Raw genomic sequence first — 22,213 nt, forward strand, 5'->3', positions numbered from 1 at the left:
AAGGTTATTTTTGAGGTGGCATATACACTTCTCCAGTGCTGTAATATGACTTTAAAAGCCACAAGTACTATGTTTCTCACCCCATTTCTATCTCCCTCTTTTATCCCCACCCTGTGTTTCTTCACTACTTCCTCCTCCCAGCACACAACAGCTACAGATAATACAAAACAATACAAATAATACAAAAATACAAAGTAATACTGTGTGTTTGTGTGTGTGTGTGTGGCTTGAAAGTGCTTAAAGTTTCAGCATCATTTCCACCTGCCTTCTTTTCTTTGAAGCAAATTTCAAATTACTAGACTCAATATTTTATTTTCTATTCAGTGTTACTCACTAGAGCAATTAAAGCAGAATGTTAATGTTGATGTGATGGGAATAACATCGTTTATGCCACACACTGTAGATTATTTCTTGACAAGTGTAGACACAGCCCAGCTGCCACACAGGAAAATCCCACACAGCATCCTTACTGTGCATAAGCAAATGTATGCACCAAACTTTTGGAATTTTGTTTTTGAAAAGGCTCAACCCACTGAAATTCTGAATGATTGTTTTGTGCCCTTTTTTTCTCTTTGGTTAATAGGACTATTCTAAGGATGTTCATTACAAGTTTAAGTCTTATTTATGGTATTACCATATGTGCTCTTGAAATGGAATCAAATGCTTGCATACACCAGAGGAAAATAGAATGATGTGAAAGATAATATATTTTCAAGATTGGAACTATAATAATAATGATAATAAAAATACTCTGCATTCACCAAACTTTAACGTTTGCAGAATGCTTCATGGATATTCTCATTAGATCCTTACAACAATCTTAGGAGATAGGTGTTACTATTTTTCACATTTTATAAAAGAAAAAATTGAGGCAAAAAAAATGTTAAATAACCCTCCCAATCACATATTCAGTATCTAAGGCAGGATTTGAAATGAGATCTTCCTGACTCTAGTTCCATCATCTATTTTAAAATGACAAATAGACATATATGCTTTTTAAAATAGCTAGATATTTCTCTCAAAGAAGAATGAAAACTTGAGAAATTTGAGCTCATCATATGCCCCTTGATAAGCATTTCATTTGTCCTTTGATCATGAAACTTTGTCCTTAAACAATTCATTGAGAAATACTTAGTGAAAAGAGCAAAGAGCTGTGAGAACACAAAAATTCAGATCCTAGCATTATCATTATATTAATACTGATTTTTATATAAATCTGAAAGTCGCTATCTCTTTTGATCATCATAATTTTACACATAATGAAACAGAGGATCAGGGAAATTGTCATGTTATTGGCCACACAACTAGTAAGTGTCAGAGGTGGGATTTGAACTTAGGTCATATTGAATCCTAAATTGGCAGTCAAAGTAATTATTTGAACTTAGTCATTACCTTTTCTATGACTCTATGACATCTTTTTTAGCTATTAAGTTTTATATATATATATATATATAAGTATGTATATATATAATATATATATTATGTATATAAATCTTTAAAAAATCTTAATTTTATCTAAATCTATAAAGAGGATTAGGCTCATGTCAAAGAGTCCTTTCAGTTACATAATTTTGTGATTTTAGGTACAGATAAAAATTAATTATTACTAAGAATCCTACAGGGTTCTAAAGCTTCCAAAAATATTGAATTCTTATTAAACACTTAGTGGTTATTTTATATATTTTAAAATCACTTAGTGCATTTCTTTAATTATAAACCAAAGATATAGTTATATGCATAGATTAAGGTTAAACCTCCAAATGTTGAAGATCAAGAAGTATTAAGAAAACTAAATTTTTTTAAAGTACAGTGCAGTACCAGTTGTTCTATTTTCCTTAATTGTCATGTATCTTGCCATGTCCTTTATCTGCTTAGTGAATTTACAAGGAACACAGCAGGTTGTGAATTTTTAATAGGCCCTCTTCAAGGAAAGAAAAGGTCAGCATTAACATAAAGTTCTTCTTAAAGATTTGTGGCACAAATGTTTCACAGCAGAGAACAGGTGTTGCTGAAAAACTAAAGCCTGCCACCATCACAATAGTCTAGCTAAAATTCTCTGTGTTAAATAAAATGAGCACTTTCATGCAACAGAATACCAATACCAAGTCAAATCAATGTAATTCAAAAATGACTGTTTTATCAGCGTGAAGCTTGCTTGGCATACAATTTGTACTCCTGCATTTCATAATTAAAAGAAATCTTCTTTTGGGGGAAAAAAAGCAAAACAATAAAAAAAGGTTATGTGTTGAGACACATAATGAACTTTGAAAAGTGAAATAACAATTTAGCATCTGCAACTTAAAAAAAAAGTCTTTTTTTTTAATTCACCATGGTTTCCTGAGTTTTAGGGCATAGATAGGAAAAGGAGGGGAGTAGAAGGTAGGATGAAGAGGAGAATAAAAAAGGAGTACAGAACTAAGGGAGGAAAGAGAGAGGTAGAGGGGAAGGAAAAATACCATAGAAAGAATATCTAAGGAAGTCAAATAGAGAGCGGAGCAGATATAGAAAAACAATTGGGTAAGGCTTGAGATGAACTCCAGAAAGCATGGTTTACATCAAGGGAGAGTAGAGCCATGACATCTTACAAAGGTTATTATTATTTCCTCCCTTAGTTTCCTTCTGTAACTGCTTAGAAATCAGCACCAATAGCCTTTCATTACACTTCCTCCATTTCAAGTAATATAAGTCCCTTTATCTCCTGTCAGTTTCAACCAAGATAAGGAGCTTCTGGGGCTTAATTGGGATAGCCATTCGCCTCCAGAAATTTCTGTTTCCCCTCAGGGTCAACTCATTATAGTAGTTGCAGGCTCAAGACTGGCCCAGACACTGCCCTAATTTGAGAAGGTTTTTCCTTCATTTGATACCATCCTGTCAGCTGATGAAAACTGCTTCTTCATCCTGATAATGCAGGGATTTCTAATATAGTCTAATAAAATCGAAAGTAGTATAGCTACTCCTCTCTAGACACTCCTTTGTGGTTTTTCTTCCACTGTTAGAAAATGTATAAAGAATGTATTACTTTGTTATAGTAGAAAAAAATACTATTCTTTCTTTTATTCAAAGTGTTAACAATGCCAACTGACAAAGTAGGATGAGTCTAATTTCTTCTCTGTAATAACAAAAATGCCATTGTGATCTTTTCTTTTACTTTCTATGATTATTATGTGAGTGGAACTACACTATGTGTTGTGTTGAGATTCTATGAAGGAGCATGAAAGGACCCTTTCCTAGTAAAAACTCACACTATGTAAGATTTCTATGTATATCCATATAATATGAGATAGAATGTAGTACATGCATTAGAGAAGTGTAAATTGTCATACATGTTTCCATCCTATGAGACTTCCTTTCTAGACTTTTACTTTATAGAACTTCAGTAGTATAGGATCATTGCAATCAAGTACAATAAATAGCATATACTATAGCCTGATCATGCTTTGATAGTCATTTATTTCAGTGCAAAAATGGGAAAAGAAGAGGTCAGCAAAATTATATATATATATACATATATATATACACATGCACACACATATAATATATCTCTCTGTGTATATGTATATGTACACACATACATATGTGCATAGGTATGTTGTGAAAATATGTCAGGAAAATGAAATGATAACCAAAATATGTAGAAGTACATGCAAAGAACTTATATACATATTCCTCATTAATGCCTTCTTAAGGAAAAGACAAGCACCAAATAAAAGAGCAAAAATAAAATGTATCATATTTTAACAGACAAGCTCAATTAGATCAAATATAAAAAGAGGAAGCCCACTCTGGGGCCCACAATTTTGAGGGAATTGAGAGAAAAATTCCAGACTTCCAAAATCCAAAGTGAAGAAGAGAGGATATCAGATGCATGAAAAAAAATCTGATGTTAGTATCACCACTTCCCCCTCAAAAAACAACAGCAAATAAGAGAATATAAACAACTGTTGATAAGTATGAATTTCTACTGAGAGTATCAGTTATGCAAGAATGATATAGACATGCATCAAAGAAATACTTGCTATGAGTATCTGAGGGCGGCACTCAGGCTTTTACATGGGATGATGTACATTGGATCATATCTTGATGATCATGTTCTACTGGGCACAAGATCATGCAGTGTGTTTTGTTTCTTGATGTATATATATATATATATATATATATATATATATGTTGGTGCAAAATTGACTCTTTTAGTATTTCCCATATGTATATGAAAATTATTTGAAATTCCTCAAAAACTTTAACAGAGATAAACCTGATCAATGACCTGATCATTGTTATCAAGCAATGCATAAAGCAAGAAGAGGAATCTTCATCAAAGGTACTTGGCACTATCATTGAGGAGATCATGCACAGAATCTGGGGGTGATGGCCAAGATTCCTTATAGATTGTGTCTTCTCCCAGATTCTGCTATTTTCACATGACATTTTGTTGATTGCATAAAGTCCTACAAAATTATAAAGCATCCTAAATGAGATCAATAATCACTCTAAAAATGTTAGCCAAATGTTGTAAATAAACATGAAACAAATAGATAAAGAATGACTTCTTCAGTTGAATGGATAACAAGCAGTTCATCCATCAAATTCATCAGTATATCTATAGAGCTTGGGTAAACACTTCAAATTATGCCAAAATTGAATCAGATAGGAATAGCTCAATGGCACTAAGGGAACTGAAATGCTTTGTAATGATTCCAGTCTTCTCCCTTAAACAAAATTTCTTCTTTTAACTCCAATATCCTTGTGATGCTATTACTTTTACAGTGCATAATGAAGCAAGACAATCTATGAAGAACTGAGACTACACATAACCTAAAAGACAATGAATTGTACAGTGTGAGCTGTATCAGATTACAAATGAGGAATGAAAGAATTGAAGAGAAGTGGTAAAGGATGCCATCAAAGAAATGAATGAATGGATGAAAAATAAAACCTCAGCGAAAACTGGACAGTGATATGGAAGAAACAAGATTTAGATCAACACCTCACATCTTATACAAAGAAAAATTCAAAACGAGTATATAACCTAAATATAAATGGTCACATCCTAAACAAATTAGGAAAACATGGATAAATAATTACTACATCCATGGGTAGGAGAAAAGACCATGACCAAATAAAAGAGAGGATTATAGAAGATGAATTGGTTAATTTTTATTATATAAAATTAAATGATTTCCCCCTCACACAAACAAGTACATTAAAGCTAAGCTCAAAAGAGAAACAACTACATGGGAAATTCTATGCAGATTTGCAAGGTAACATTTCCATGCCATATAAGGAACTGATTCAGATTTATTAGAATAAGTGTCTTTCCAATTGATTAATACTCCAAAGGTATGAACAGATAGTTCATAAGTGAAAAGACTACTTATAGGCACATGAAAAATACTCCAAGCACTACTACTTAGAGAAATGCAGATAAAAAAAAAGTTCTGAAATTTCCATTTCTTATCTTGAAGAGTCACAGAGAAGAAAATAAAAAGGAAAATAATAAATGTTGGTGGAGCTGAAAAAACACATAAAGTTGGTGGAGCTGCAAGTGAGTCCAATCATTCTGGAAAGCAATTTGGAATTACACATAAAAATTAGCTAAATAGTTCATGCCCTTTGACCACATTATACTACTTATAGGGCTAAAGCCCAAAAAGATAAAAAAAAGAGTAAAAGGTGCTAGATATAAAGAAAAATATTTGTGATTAATTTATGGTGGCAAAACAACAAAAATGATGAAAACTGGAAACAATACTCATCAACTGAGGATTGGCTGAATAAATTTTGGTATATTAATGTGATATTATCTTATTGTGTTGTAAGAGTTGAGTAAATATATGATTTTAAGATACATAAAAAGACATGAACTGATCCAGAGTGAAATAAGCAGAAATAAAGGAATAATTTATATATAACATCAATATTATAAACATAATCTTGAAAATTTCTATAAACTGATGAACTAGATGAACAGAATCAGGAAAACAATTTACAAGATAATAATATTGTAAAAAACAAAAACTTTGAGAGTTGTAAGAATTATCATCAATACAATGACCATTCAGAATCCCTGGGGACTGATTCTATCTTTGATGAAGATGATAAAAGTTTAGGGTGCAGTGAGACATAAATATTTTTGCATTCAGTCATTGAGGGAATTTATTTTGCTTGACAATGTATGTTTGTTGGAGGAATTTATTTTTATTTTTTCCCCAGAAGAAATGAGAATGCGAGGGAAAATAGTTTGTTTTGTTATTAATAGAGAGCTGGGTAGAGGTGGTTCTAAAAGTGTGGAATGTTGCATATACTTTCAGATGAGATCACTATTTTACCTTACTGTTTGACATTGTTACCAGAGACTTCCTATGGAATAGGAGTAATCTGTTAATGTTTGTAATTTAAAATAAAACTTTAATAAAAAATTTTTAAAAATTAAAAATCATTTGAGCATATTGTAAAAGCAAAGGGAAATCCCATTTCTTTAGTATCTCTAAAAAAAAGTGAGGAAAGTCACCATCACTTTGGTTGGACCCTCGTGTTGAAATTATGACAATAGATTAAAGAACCCCACAGACTGGGTAATCATAATTGAGTTTGTTATCCATATTATTGGGAAGGAGTGCCCATCCTCAATTAGATCAAAGATCCATAGATAGAGAAACTCTTTTTGGTTTATTCTTTCACTCTCTTGGTTAATACCCAGAGTTAGATCTATGATCTAAACACGTAACTTACTTCTCTCTTTTCATAGCCTTCCAAGTACAATGCTTATATTATACAGAAAATAACCTGTCTTCTCTTGGTAATAGCAAAATAAATGAGGAGGTTGATAGTGATGATGATGGTAATATTATATTCATGTTAGTATTTACCCATCTATCCTTAATGCTTGCATTATCAATAACCTGCTGGCTGGTCTCCCCATCACAAGTCTTCCTTGGATCCAGTACATCTTCTACTCGACTGTCAAAGGGGTCTACCTTAAGTACAGGTCTAACCATGCCAAACTCTTACTCAGAAAGTTGCACAGGCTACCTAACCCCTCTAAGATCAGATATAAAATTCTCTGTTTGGAATTCACGGTCCTTCATTAACTTTGCCCTTTCTACCTTTCCAGTCTTCTTAAACCTCTTCTCCTTCCTCATCATGTACTCTATGATCCAGTGCCCCTGGCTTTTCTGCTGTTTGGTGAACAAGATGCTCCATCGCCGTACTTTGGGCTTTTTCACTGACTATTCCCCATGCCTGGAATGCACTTTCTCCTTATCTCTGTCTCCTGACATTCCTTGGGTTCAAGTGCCAGCTCAAATCACACCTTCTAGAGTCACATTTACCAATTCTTCTGAATTCCAGCGGCTTCTCTCTACTATTTCCAATTTATCTTGTGTATAGCTTGTTGTCTGTGTGTTGTCCTCTAGATTAGACTATGAGTTCCTTGATGGTAGGAATTCTTTTTTTATCTCTATATCTTTAGCACACTTATTGACACAGAGTAGGTGCATAAACATGTTTATTGTCTATCTTGTGGGGGTTGAGGGGTGGGGACAGAATGAACCAAATTTAATTTTTAATTCATTTAGGATACTTTCTCTGAAATATTTGAAGACTATGATCATTTCCCCCCTAAGGCTTTTCTTTTCAGGCTAAACATCCCATTTCATTCATGCAGTGTTCTTATGGGGTTGTTCCAGGATCCCTAAGAGTACTGCTTACTGTATTGATATTTTCCAGCTTGTTAATGTCTTTCCAAAAATGTGAAGCCTCTCATTGTACACAATACTTTGTAAGTAGTAAAGACAAAATAGTACAGGTAAATCATGAAAACATCCTGCATTGATGAAGCATTATATTTCAATATTTATTGTTTTTGGGGTGTGATAAGGGTCGAGGTGGTCTCCAGGCCATCTGCTGAGTCTCATTAAGAACTTTCAGTCCAATAAACTCCCCTTTTTTATACACATTCTCATTTAGTTATTCCCACATGATCCTGCATTTACCCAGCTTTTGTTTTGTTTTTTTCAACACAAGGATAGGACTTTTTTTATTGAAGCTTATGTTTCAATCTAATAGAGGCAGTGCAATACAATGAAATAAAACACTGGTTTGTTTTACCTAGGAAAACTTAGCTCTGAGTGTAGTTTCTGATGCTTAATAGTGGCATGACAATTTATAAGTCATTTTATTTCCCTGTGCCTGGTAGGGACACAGAAAAAAAATGTAAACTGAAAATAGTACTACTTATATAATATACCTCAAAATGTTTTGGTGAAGAAAAGAGTTAAGAAATTGTAAAGTGCTTTTTAAGTGTGAGTTATTTATTATTGTTGTTATTGGTTTGATTGTTTAAGATGGCTATTTTTATGGAATTTAGATAAAAATAGTTGGAGATTATATCACTATCTTGATATTCATTTAAATTTAATGACCTGTAGAATACTACACATGTGAATAATATGACTTCTATAAGTAAATAAAAGCATTGTTATTAACTTATTTTAAAAAACTCACTGAAAGGATCTTTGAGAAGCTCTAGTCAAACTGGATGACAGTGATCACTTGTCCATGGTTCTGATATTGTCAAAATGTGAGTGTTTTGAAAAAAGTTATTGCCATGTACTTGTAAAGATTATGAATATTTGATATGATACCATCTATTAATTTATCATTCTTTTTTCCTTTTTTAATGAAACTAGACAAGCAGGATAGTTTTGAAAGCAGTGTGTAGTTAAATATATATACACACACACACATACATACATTTGTGCATATCTAAAGAAAAAAAATTGCATGAAGTCAGTATTCATGGGTTCATATATAAACCTTATGTGTTCACCTTTGTGTATGGAAATCCTCTTTTATAGTGTTTAAGTTGAAAATTTTAAAAAGCAAAAACAAATGAAAAGAAGTCACATATAAAAGAATTGCAAAATTTGAACATTATATAATACCTCGCCTGTCATCTAGTTCAATGTATATACCACAGGATGCATCATTACAGTGTTACTCAGCAGTGATCCATTAGACATAACCTAATCCAACCTACATATGGACAAGAGCATTGTCGACAACATACTCAACAATTTATCATCCATGCTTTGTTTGGAGACCCCCATTGAGGGAGAAACTCATCATTGCTAAAGCAGTCAAAGTCTTTTTTTGATATCTTGTATTATACCCAGTCCCCATCCTATCTCCATGTTTCCCTGTTAAATTTGTAGTATTTTTACACAAAAAAATCTTTTTCCTTTAGGTACAAATGTAAGTGTGTTCAAACCTGCTCTGTCCAATTCAGAGCAGAATGAGGTTCATATGATGCCTACTCCCTCTAGCTTTTCTTCAGAATTTTTAAAATATTCTTCTTACATACTGTAATTAAGAGAAATTTTCAAGTACTACTCCCTTACTCCTTTTTAGTTTATTTTCCTTTTATCTTCCCCTCTTTTTCCCCACTAATACCCTCAGAACTAAACCAATTCACTCACACTTCCTTTTTTTTTCTGAATTCACCACAACACCATTTAAAAATATTAAAATTCAAAGGGGGTGCTTGTTTCTGTTCCCCATTAATCTTTTAACATTATATTCAACTCCATCTAGTTATTTCAATAAATTGATATTTCTAGTTTTAGATTGTAACTTCCTTGAGAGAAAAAACTTGGTTGTTTTGTTTTTGTTTTTCTTTGTAACTGCACATAGTATATGTTTAATAAGTATTTGTCACTGATGTCATTCTTACATTTTGTTTTGATTTTCCCTCTCAGATCTGTTCTTTTTATGAAAAACTTTGAAAGCCTTTTATCATATTAGTGGTACATCCCTTCTCTCCCATATAGTATTTTACTTGGCTTTGCAGTGTTAATCATTCATTTCATAAGAATACATCATTTGTCTTTTGGAATATTGCGTTGTATTTAGAATATTGTCTTTTGGAATATTGTGTTGTATTCCCCTCTTATTTTTTTGTGGAAGCTGCTAAGTATAATCTTAGTTTATCATTCTTAAAAAAAATCTAAAGACAATGAGCACACCAAATAGTTTGTCCTAATTCCATGTTTATTATTATTGTTGTTGATCTCATGTGGAGCTCAGACAGAAACAGTTCTGTGACAAATTACTATCTTGATATTATTCTTTTACATTTATTATTATTTAGACAACCAAGCAGGTAGATAAAATGGGTGGATTATTTTGGGGGGGGGATTGAAAGAAGATCTTTAGAAGTAAGCTCTTATTATTCAGGATAACTTAAAGCATTGTTAAGACTTCTGTAGCAGATAGAGTGACAGCAATAACAATGATTATTTCCCCCATCTTCATTGATGGATAATTAGTAATCAGACAACACTACAGTCAGACTCAAGAAATAAAGGACAGAGAAGAAAAAAAATAACCTGCCACTGTCTTCATTTTTTTTAATGTTACTGTACTGTTATTTTGTAGTTCAATGGAAACAGTAAGAGAAGCTGTACTTGAATCTCTGCATAAGATTAGAGAAGTCATTTATCCTCTCTAGGGTTCCCTCATCTATAAAATGAAAAAAAAAAAATTAACAAGTTGGGCTTTGAGTTCACTTTCAGTTTTAAATCAGTGATAGAGTAGTGATGCCTAGTGAAGGTCGAAGTCAGTGGTTAAATGGCTAATGGGTATTACTGCTCATATGTATGCATAATCAGAATTTTTGAGAATACATGTTTCCCCAGACAACTGTTATACCATTTTACTGCTTGCATACCAGATATACAAAGTGTCTTTCAAATGATCTCATGATTAGTAACATTTTAATAATAAGAGAGCAATAAAAAACATATACTTTTTATATAATATACTTTCCTTGAGTAGTATACTTTATTGAATTAGGTTCATAATACATTTAATTATTTATTTATTTCAGTTCCACTAAATTTTCCATTATTCATTTTGCTATCAATCTTATTCTTTTCTGATATTTCTCTGGTAGCTACTCTGCTTTTACTGTAATTTTAGGTTCACTTTTTTTTTAAATAAACACTCGAGTAGAACAAAATTTATAATTCTTCACTTCTAGGTCTTTTTTTAAAAAATCTGCCTTAATAGAGCAGAAATGTCCATGAAATTAGGTAGTTTTTTAATTAAAAAAATGTAAAAAGGACTACCTAACAGAAATCTTTAAATAGAATTTTGCCTCCAAACTAGTTTTCTCTCTTGAATGTCCATACCAATTAATCATTTGGAATTAAGAGAACTCACTTATTATTATATCTCCAATCTTTTATGGACATTCTGATTGCTTGCTCATTTCAGTACAGGAGAACCTGAAAATATCTCCCTAAAAATGCCCAAATAATAATACTTGATTCCCACCATTCAGTCATCTATAACCAAATATAGCTTATATTGACCAAATTATAACTTTTTAAAAGCTACATTTTTTTCTCTTATGTGTTTAATACTCCATATTATTCATGAATTTGATATTATAAAGTTCATGATGAAGTGGTGATCTTTGTATTGAATAGATGCCATCACAACTATTGAGCTCTTGTTTTTACCATGTAAACATTTTCTAAGTAGTCTGACTTAGTTCCATGAATCAATCTTTATTGAGATGATGTAGTTAGGTTTATGTTATCTTTTATCTTCCATAGGGTCTAGCACAATGCTTAACATGGAGTAGCTTATTCATACTAGTTGGTGGATAGATAAAAGAAGGAATTTTCTAGTGGGCTGGCTGTTTTTTGTATGTTTATTAATAGGAAATGGGGGGAGAGTAGAAATATTTCGAGCTCAGTGTTCTTATATCAGCTGCCAGGAAAATAGTTCTGCTGAGAATTATTGTCTCAGTTACCAGTTCCTAGGGAGGCTATATCAGGATACGAGCCCCTCCTTTGATTTTTTTCCCCCAGCAAATTATGTACCGGCACCATACTGTTTGTGTGTTAAAATGTTAACGGCACACTTGTTTGTGTGTTAACATTTTTCTCTAGTTTTTGTTTGTTTTCTTAATGCATATCTTTTGACTAAAATGTAAGCCTCTTGAAGACAAGAACTGGCATTTTATGCTTCCTTTGTATTCTCCATTATGCCACATGTATGTGAATGGCTGATTCCTCTCTGTCAGATTTCCCAGGGACCATCGTGAAATTAGAAGTGGGCTCTAAAATACTTGCTAAAATCCTGTCTTCTTTCTTCTTTGTCCTAGAAGTGTAGCTCTTGTTGCCTTAACTCTGTGAAAACTCTGGGTGGATCCTCATCATCTTAATTATATGTAATTTAATATAAGTAAATAAAGGGGCAGCTAGGTGGCGATTGAGTAAGAGCACTCCTGCTCGGAGTCGGGAGGACCCAGGATCGGTTCTGGCCTCAGATACTTAACACCCCACACACAAAAAAAAAACTGGCTGTGTAACTTTGGGCAAGTTACTTAATGCCAATTGTTTTTAAAAAAAAAAGAGAAAGAAAGAAAGAAAGAAAGAAAGAAAGAAAGAAAGAAAGAAAGAAAGAAAGAAAGAAAGAAAGGAAGGAAGGAAGGAAGGAAGGAAGGAAGGAAGGAAGGAAGGAAGGAAGGAAGGAAGGAAGAAAGAAAAAAGAAAGAAAGCAATATAAGTAAATAAAATGATTTTTCTTGGAATTTCAGAAAACAACAAAAGCAATTTAATAGTGAATCTTTTTTTTTTTGTTTTCTGTTTGTAATTTATTCCTTCTAGCTTCATTCAGATCAAGATAAGGGAGATGGATCACTCAAATATATTTTATCTGGAGATGGAGCAGGCACTCTTTTTATTATTGATGAGAAAACAGGTGACATTCATGCCACTAGGAGAATTGATAGAGAAGAAAAGGCCTTTTATACCCTCCGTGCTCAGGCTATTAACAGAAGAACTTTGAGGCCAGTGGAACCTGAGTCTGAGTTTGTCATCAAAATACATGACATCAATGACAATGAACCAACATTTCCAGAGGAAATCTATACTGCCAGTGTTCCTGAAATGTCTGTTGTAGGTGTGTATTTATTTGATGTTTTTTTAAAGCATGTTATATAAGACAGCATTTTTCAAAAAAGATTTATCAAATAATATATTATGATAAAATAATTTGTCAACACTCTAAGATAAATGTTTTAATCTCAGTTACTGAAGAATGGAAAACTGATCAAAACTTTGCTCCTTGAAAATTTTATATTATATTGAAGAGGCTATTTTTTTTTCTTTGCCTGCTTTGAAGTCAAACAAATATAGTTCCAATCACCACAGAACTTTGTTATAGATGGTAAAGCAATTATTACCTAGTTAACTCCTTCGTCAAATCATAGCCCCAAAATATTGCCACTATATATGGAAATGTGCTTGATATAACATAATGAAAAAATGATACAATATGTTTCCAGGTTTAAAAGAAATAGGTACAACTCTGAATTTGATATACTCATGAAAGAATTTCCCGTAGAAGAAACCAATTGCTTATTTTTCTTGTGAGATGATGTCATTGGCCAGCTAAATAAATAAGATGATGTTTTTACCAAATTGCCAAGTAGAGATTTATTTAAAAGGTCATTATGAAAGGTCAGGCACTTCAAATGTTGAATGAAAACTAGAGCTTTTGCTCCTCCTTGTGGTACTATGCAGAACTAAGCTGAATTTGGATACTTTAGGTACTTCTGTTGTGCAAGTCACAGCTACAGATGCTGATGACCCTTCGTATGGGAACAGTGCCAGAGTCATTTACAGCATACTCCAAGGACAACCATATTTCTCTGTGGAGCCTGAAACAGGTCAGGAGCAAAACTATGCTTTTTATTTATTATAAAATCTTCATGATCTTTATGAGGTGGGGAAAAATGAGAGAACAAAAACCAAAAACTATTTTGAACAGTTTCAAAGGGAAAATATTATACTGAATAATGTCTTCAAAGTTAAATGACAGAGATTGATAAATAGATAGATAGATAGACAGACAAATACATACATACATATATATATTGCTTTGATATGTTTAAAACTGAATTATAAAGATAGTCTAATGTAATATTTGTAAAGTCCTTTGCAAACCTTAGAGCTATATAAATGCTAGTTATTATTATCCTAATCAATGTTATTTTTAATTACAAAGTGGAAATGGTTAAATATAAATGATTTGCAATGAAATGGATTAGTTTTTAATTTCAACACAATATAAAGTGGTCTTTAGGAATACAAATGCTGGCAGTAAATAAAATGAAGGCCTTATTGTAGAATTATACATATACTGAGAATGCAAATACACAATGACAGTTTTTGTTTATATTGTTTTTTGTTGTTGTTGCTTTTGAAGGCATCATCAGAACTGCTCTGCCAAACATGAACAGAGAAAACAGGGAGCAATACCAAGTTGTTATCCAGGCAAAAGACATGGGCGGCCAGATGGGTGGATTATCAGGGACTACAACAGTGAACATCACGCTGACGGATGTAAATGACAATCCACCTCGATTCTCCCAGAGTAAGCTGCCTTTAATACTCATGCACTATAAATGCCTTAGAGTAAAAGAATTAAGAAATCTCCATCTGGTTTAATTTAAGGAAAATCTAGATTATAGGGTACTTGTGAACGAAAGACTTATGTACTGATTTATTCCCTGTTATTAAACTAGAAAATTAAATGTTAGAGCCATGTTTCATTCAGAAAATAGTTTTATGCTGGTGACACAGCTTCACAAATATATTGTGCTTTTTAGAATTGTTTGTGAGAATAGGATTGCACTGTAAAATTCAATTCTTTCATATAGTAATAGACAATTTATTTTTCATTAGGAAATAAATCAGGTCACAATTTCCCAGGAAAGGAAAAGGGATGTTTTACTCTCTACTTAAAAAGTTTTAATCAGGAAAACCCTAACTCTGGGGAGACATAGCTCAAGGAAAATCTATTTTGACATTGTAAAAGGGGTGTGATTGAAATAGCTGATTAAAAAAACCCCAGTATATTCTGAATGGTATTTTACATCTCCATTTTGGACAATATAAGTATGTCAAAACAACATGTGTTATATTTTAACTTTTAGTATATGTTTGGGGTGGGGGGGAAGTGCAACTATTAAAACAGGTACCTTTTCAGTAAAATCAATAACTTCTCTTCTATTAAAGATCATTTCTGTTAGAAGTTAGGACAGCAAAGACAGTACTTTTCAATTTGATACATTTTTCCTAATATTTAACTTACTAGGTTAGTGTGAATGATTCACTAGTATTCCATAGCATCTCAAGAGGTCTGAAGGGAGGCCCCTAGCATCCTGGATTAAATAATCCTGAAAAATTTTATAGGAGAAAATTAAAAAGAGTCACACAGAATGAGAAGACCTGGACAAGTTATGGTCTGCATTTATGGAAACACCCATATGGATTGATCTGAATTGATAGCATCATGAACTTATTGGTTTACACTTCATCATATAAAAACTAGATTCTAATAACTAGTGAATTTACCTTCATTTGTGTTTCTCAATTGTCAAATTTTGGAACTGCTCACCAAAAGTTCCATTTAATTATTATTTACCACAAATTTAAGATTATTTCTAAAATAATTATAGATAAAGTCCTTTTAAGTGACCACAGGTATTAAATTTTAGGTCTATGGAAATTTACAGCTTCTTAATTGGAAATAATAGAATGAAAATTAAGTACAATAATTTTTTAAATAGCATACATATATGTAACTATGTTTATCATTCACTTACTCCTCTTTTTAACTCTACCATAATTATTTTAATCTCTTCCTTGCTTCAGATATGTTACTGTAATTTATATTTATAATTATATGTGTTGGATAGAAATGCAGTTCAAGATATAAGGCTTATTTCATTTGCCATACTAGCTCTGTTCAGATTTGTTCTTGACATCCCTCTTGCCACGGGTACACTGGTATAGCTGTAGTTCCAATATAAAGCATTCATCAGGATTATCTGTTTATCTCTACAAATAATCAGGATTTGCTGTATTGTAATGAAGAAGAAAAAAGGTATGGATATTACCGATGAAGAACAACCCTTTGTTATCTTGCATTATCATTAGACGTGTAAACTCAGAGACCTCAAAATAATCTTGCACACATATTTTCCTAGTTTTTGTTTCTTCTCAGTTTGACACAATTGTCACTAGCCTGTCAACAGAGTGGGTGATGGAAGGAAGATACTGGATAGAAAGGGTGCATTTATTCATAAACATTCAAGTACAAACTATTATTTTAATTTCAAAGGGTATAATCTTGCTAATGAAAGTGTTTTTTTCTCATTACATACTTATAGTAGAAATAGATTTTATCTAGCATTTACATACATGTAGAGTGAAGCCAGTCCATGTACAGGTAAACCAGCTAATCAGAAAATGATCACATAAGACCAGACAAAATGCATAAACCTAATTTAACAAGGGGTTAAGAAGTATGGAGTTCAAAACAGAGCTGTTGTTGTTGTTTTATAACTGATTTATTATTGCCATCTTTATTTTTCATTTTGGAAATATAGCAATTCTTTGTCTTCATATCAGTAGCTATAGAAGCCTTGCACTAACACCAGATTTAAGATTTTCTCTCCATTCTAATTTTTCATATGTGCCAGGGTATAAAGCATAGGTCATAATTGAGTAATAAATTTGAACTCATCAATAGTAATAGTAGTAGAAACAATATTTATGCTATTAGCAGTAATGGCAGTTTGCATATTATTTCCACAACTTTCAAGATAATTTCATATACATTGGTTTTATGAAGCTTATAATTCCTATGTGAAGAAAGCAGAGCATAAATTTTATAGATAAACATTAAATAGCTTTCCAAATATACATAGAAAAAGTGGTATAATTCAAACTGAAGCTCAAATCATTATATTCATTGTTCTCTCTACTATTAGAAGTTGCTTCCATATCTTGCATTATCAAATGGAATGATATATTTGAAAATGTTTTTAAATAATAAAGGACTCTAGAGATAATTAAACTGTTATCACATGAGTTTATATGCACATTAATATATGGTTAGTAGAATTATTTTCTGTTATATATAACTTTACAATTTCTAAAAGTTTTTTTCACAAACATTATTTCATTTAACTCACTTTAAAAATCTTTGCAAGAAAATAGTTATCACTATTTTTTTCTTTTCTTTTTCTTTTAGGAGGACAGTTGGGGTTCAGTGACTTGCCCAAGGTCACACGGCTAATTTTTGTTTTAAGTGTCTGAGGCCAGATTTGAATTCAGGTCCTCCTGACTCCAGGTCTGGTGCTCTATTCACTGAAACACCTAGCTGCTCTCACTATTTTTTCAGTGACAAAACTGTTGTTTGAAAAAGTTAAGTGACTTGTGCAAGTTCCAGAAATGAAACTTCAAACTAGATATTTGGAGTTCAAATTAATTAGCCTTTTTATTATAACGTACTGAGCTGCTATGTAATTTCTAACTTAACCTAACTATGGAATTTAGTATAGGATTTCATCTCTACAAATATAGGCATGTGTATTTGTATGTATATAAATGAAAATGTAAATAGGAGACAGAAGGAAGATAGGCATTTGCATTCTGAATACATGAGTTCAAATTTTACTTCTGATAGTACTTGTAACAATTTTGGGCAAGACAACCTTTCCTTTTTTTTAATTCTTCTCTTTATTTTTTTTAATTTAAATTTTATATTTATTTTTAATTTATGTCATTCATTTCCACAAGATTTTGAATTACAAATTTTCACCCCATCTTTCCCCTACCCACCACCCCAACACAGTGATCCCACTGCAAACCTCCTTCCCCAATCTGCTCTTTCCTATATCCTCCCCCATACCCCCTCCAATTTTCTAGTAGGGCAAAGATGGATCTCTATACTCCAGTGCATGTAAAAAAAATTATATATACATATATATGTATGTATATATTTAAACATTTGATTTTAAAACATTGAATTCCAGATTCTTTCCCTTACTCCCTCATCACTCACCCTTACTGGGAAGATAGGCAGTTCGATACAGGTTGTACATGTGTAACTATGAAAAACATTTCCATAGTGGATATATAGTGAAAGACTGTATTTCCCTCCATCCTATTCCACCCCCCACTTGTTCTTTTTTCTACTTTGACCCTGTCCTTTTTCAAAAGAGTGTGCTTCTAGCTTCCCTTCCCCCCACCTTTCCCTCCCCTCCATCATCCCCCCTCTCATCCTCTTCCCTCCTACTCTCCTGGTGAGTTATCCTATTTAGTTTGTATGTCATTCCCTCCCTAAGCCAAATTCAATGAGAGTAAGGTTGACCCATTCCCTTTTGCCTTCCTATTCTTTCCCTCCATTTTAACAGTTTTCCCTTACCTCTTTTATATGAGATAATTTACCCTGTTATGTCTTTCTCCATCTCCTCTCATTATATTCTCTCTCACCTCTCAATTTCACCTTTTAAGTATCATCCCTTCTTATTCAGTTGGTCTTGTGCCCTCTGTCTATGTATACCTGTACACATATATACACACACTCATATGTATTCATATTCCATATACCCTCCTATATAGACATATATATGTATGTATACATATATATATATACACACACACACACACACACATACACATTTATATTCCCTTCAACTATTCTCATACTGAGAAAAGTTTCATAAGTTACAATTATCATTTTTCCATGTAGGAATGTGAATAGTACAATTTTGATAAGTTCCTTATGATTTCTTTTCCCTGTTTAACTTCTCATGCTTCTTTTACTTTTTGTATCTGAATGTCAAATTTTCTATTCAACTCTGGTTTTTTCAGCGATAATGCTTGAAAGTCCTCTATTCCACTGATTGACCATATTTTCCCCTGAAACATGATACTCATGTTTGCTGGGTATGTGATTCTTGGTTTTAATCCCAGATCCTTTGACCTCCAGAATATTATGTTCCAAGCCCTTTTATCCCTCACTGTAGAAGCTGCCAGATCTTGTGTTATCCTGATTGTGTATCCACAATATTCATTCAAATTGTGTCTTCTTGGCTGCTTGTGATATTTTCTCCTTGATTTGGGAACTCTGGAACCTGGCTATAACATTCCTACGAGTTTTCTTTTTGGGATCTCTTTCAAGAAGTGATCAGGGGATTCTTTCAACCTCTATTTTGCCCTCTGATTCTAAGACATCAGGGCAATTTTCCTTGAGAATTTCTTGAAGAATTATTTCTAGCACTTTTTTGATCATGGCTTTCAGTTAATCCAATAATTTTTAAATTATCTCTCCTGAATCTGTTCTCCAGGTCAGTGGCTTTTCCAATGAGATATTTCACATTGCCTTCTATATTTTTTCATTTGTTTGGATATGTTTAATAGTATCTTGATGTCTCATAAAGTCACTGGCTTCCACTTGCTCCAATCTAATTCTGAAGGAATTATTCTCTTCAGTGAGCTTTTGATATTCTTTTTCCATCAGGCAAATTTTGCTTTTTAATGCATTCTTCTCCTCATTGGCATTTTGAGCCACTTTTGCCATTTGAGTTAGTCTATTTTTAAGGCGTTATTTTCTTCAGTCAGGTTGTTGACTCTCTTTTCATGATTTTCTTGCATCATTCTCTTCTCAATTTTTCCTTCACTTCTCTTATTTGGTTTTTAAAATCCTTATTAAGCTCCTCTATGGCCTGTAAACACTTCATATTTTTTCCTGGAACCTTTTGGTGCAGTAGTTCTGACTTGTTTGTCTTCCTCCCATTCCATGCTTTGATCCTTTTCGTCCCCAAAAAAGGAATCCAAAGTCAGTTTGCTGTGCTTGATTTGCTTTCTTTGATTGTTCATGTTGCCACTTAATTACTTCACTTTTGAGTTTTTTGCCAGTGTAGAGCTCTGCTTCCAGAGAGGAGAGCTTTTTCCCACATCACTGGTCTTTTCTCAGCTGCAAGAATATTAGTTGGCTGCCATCTGGGAAGCCTCCATTGACTGTGGCTTGCTGGTCACACATCCCATGACCTCCACCTTAGACAATGGAAGCAGGTTAAAGCAAGAATGTTAACCCCTCAGAATGGTCACTTGGTCCCCCTACAATCTGCAGACCAGGAAGTCTGAAGCAGCTACTAGGTGGTTTCTGCCAAACCTCAGCTGCTTCTCCCTCTGGGGGCAGAGGCCAGACCACACTCCCTGACTCCCTTTTCCCACAGAGTCCACACTGACCTCTCACTTTGTCTTTGACATCTATGGGTTGATAATTCTCGAAACCACCACAGCTGCTGGTGATCTACTCTCCTGATGTCCCTCTAGATATGCCTGGTTGGGCCACACTGGGGCTAAAACAGTGGGCTCAGTAGGAGCTAGGCTCTGCTCCCAGCATGTTGCGATGGACCCTTCCTGCCATCCTGCCAAGCTGTCTTCAGCAGGATGTTTATTTCTCTCTGTCACTTTGTGGTTCTGTAGCCCTAACGTTTGTGTAGAGTCATTTTTATAGATATTTGAGTTGGTTATGCGGGAAGTGCAGGGAATTTTCCTGCTTCTTCACAACCATCTTGGCTCCAACCCCCAAGACAACATTTCTTGACCTTGATTTCATCATTTGTAAAATGAGGCACTTGGACAAATGATCTCTAAGGTTCTTTCTATTATTAAACATTATGATTCTTGAATTGGTAGAAGATGAAGTATATTTGCAAACTTTTAGCTTTGTTTTTCCTCATTCTTCTAAAAAGGCAAACTGAAAACAATAAAATGTAATATAATATTTTTTGAGTGTGTAGTGATAGTGCAAAGTCATTTAACCCCAATTGCTCTGCCTTCTTCCCTCCAAAAAACAAAAAAAAAATAAAGTTATCCTGGGTATGGAGGCTGTGGAAGAATTTCCTGATTCAACAGAGGTGGGTTACAGGGATTTGAAATTGAGGAAGAGGACGACACAATTCTGCATCAGGTAATAGATCTCTCAGAGGTAGATCACAACATGTATTCCAGCTTAGAAAGTGACTGCACCCTTGGAGACCACTGGAGAGTAAAATATTGACTTCATTGCTCAGCTTGTGGATATATAAAGTATCCACATTTTGTGATGAGAATGTTCCCTGCCTATGAGTCAAAAAACATTAGGTAGTAAAGTCTAGCAAGAAGGGAAAGAATATTATGATGAGGTGTGATGAGAGGAAATTCACATTTTAGAATGTATGTCACTTCAACCTAAATTATACCTAGAAATTGCTGACAATAAAATATGCCATTTGAGACAAACATCTATGTTAACTGATGTAATTTTGTGGATCAGTTTTATGTTTCTTCATGAATAGATGAACAAAATGTTCCCCAATATGATCAAAGGCTCATGAATTATTCAATAAGCATTTAGTAAGTATCTACTAAGTAACAGGTGCTGAGCTAGGCACTGACCATACAAAGACAAAGACAAAAACAAAACAGCTTTTGATCTCAAGGAGTTTGTGTTTTCGTGGAGAAAACATATACGTAAATAAATATGTATAGAGTATGAGGCATATAGCAATAGGAAGCATAATGGATAGCATTGCACTTGAAATCAAGAAGACCTGAGTTCATACACTGCCTCAGAACCTTGCTAACTGTATGACCCTGGGCAAGTTGTTTACATTGGACTACAGATTCCCTTTATAAAATGGATATAAAAGCAGAATTGCAGTAATACAGTGTAAATTCAGCAACATATCCATCCCAAATGTTCTAACAGACCTGTGGAACAGCCTTCCAAATTAATATTGGACTGATAAGCCAAAGCTAAACACAACTTGAAACCAACATCATGATGTCATTAGTCTTCTTTTTTCTGAAAAGGAAGGATGAATAACAACAACAGCATAATAATAATAACAACTATAGCACCTACCTCACAGAATTGTTGTGAAGATCAAATGACATAACAAAAACAACAAAAATACTTTGCAAACCTCAAAGTGCTATATAAATCCTAGCTATTGCTATCACTGTCATTATTATAATTAGCATCTAGCTTAGTGGATAAAGTATTGAACTTAAAGTTAAGAATATCTGAATTTGGGGCAGCTAGGTGGTGCAGTGAATAGAGCACCATCCCTGGATTCAGGAGAACCTGAGTTCAAATCTGGCCTCAGCCACTTAACACAAAACTATCCACTAGCCTTATGACTTTTGGCAAGTCACTTAACCCCAATTGCCCTACCTTTCCCCCTACAAAAAGCAAAAAATAAAAAAAAAAAGAATACCTGAGTTCAGATACCATCTCAGGCACTTAATAGCTGTGACCTTGAGCAAATTATTTAAATACTACCTGCCTCAGT

The 22,213-nt window shown here is 33.3% G+C and overlaps 1 protein-coding gene across 2 annotated transcripts in view; it reads left to right on the forward strand.

Moving 5' to 3' along the window:
- LOC138170909 (cadherin-10) overlaps positions 1-22,213 on the forward strand; it is a 313,250-nt gene that overhangs the window by 215,433 nt on the left and 75,604 nt on the right. For both annotated transcript variants that reach the window (XM_069100370.1, XM_069100369.1), the window contains 3 exons: positions 12,678-12,972; positions 13,622-13,741; positions 14,281-14,448. In XM_069100370.1, coding sequence (XP_068956471.1) covers positions 12,678-12,972; positions 13,622-13,741; positions 14,281-14,448 — 583 coding nt within the window. The remainder of the gene's footprint in view (positions 1-12,677; positions 12,973-13,621; positions 13,742-14,280; positions 14,449-22,213) is intronic.

Source organism: Petaurus breviceps, unplaced genomic scaffold (genome assembly GCF_028583685.1).
Source record: "Petaurus breviceps papuanus isolate PSGF00001 unplaced genomic scaffold, PetGlider_PUasm1.0 40, whole genome shotgun sequence".
NCBI lineage: Eukaryota > Metazoa > Chordata > Mammalia > Diprotodontia > Petauridae > Petaurus > Petaurus breviceps.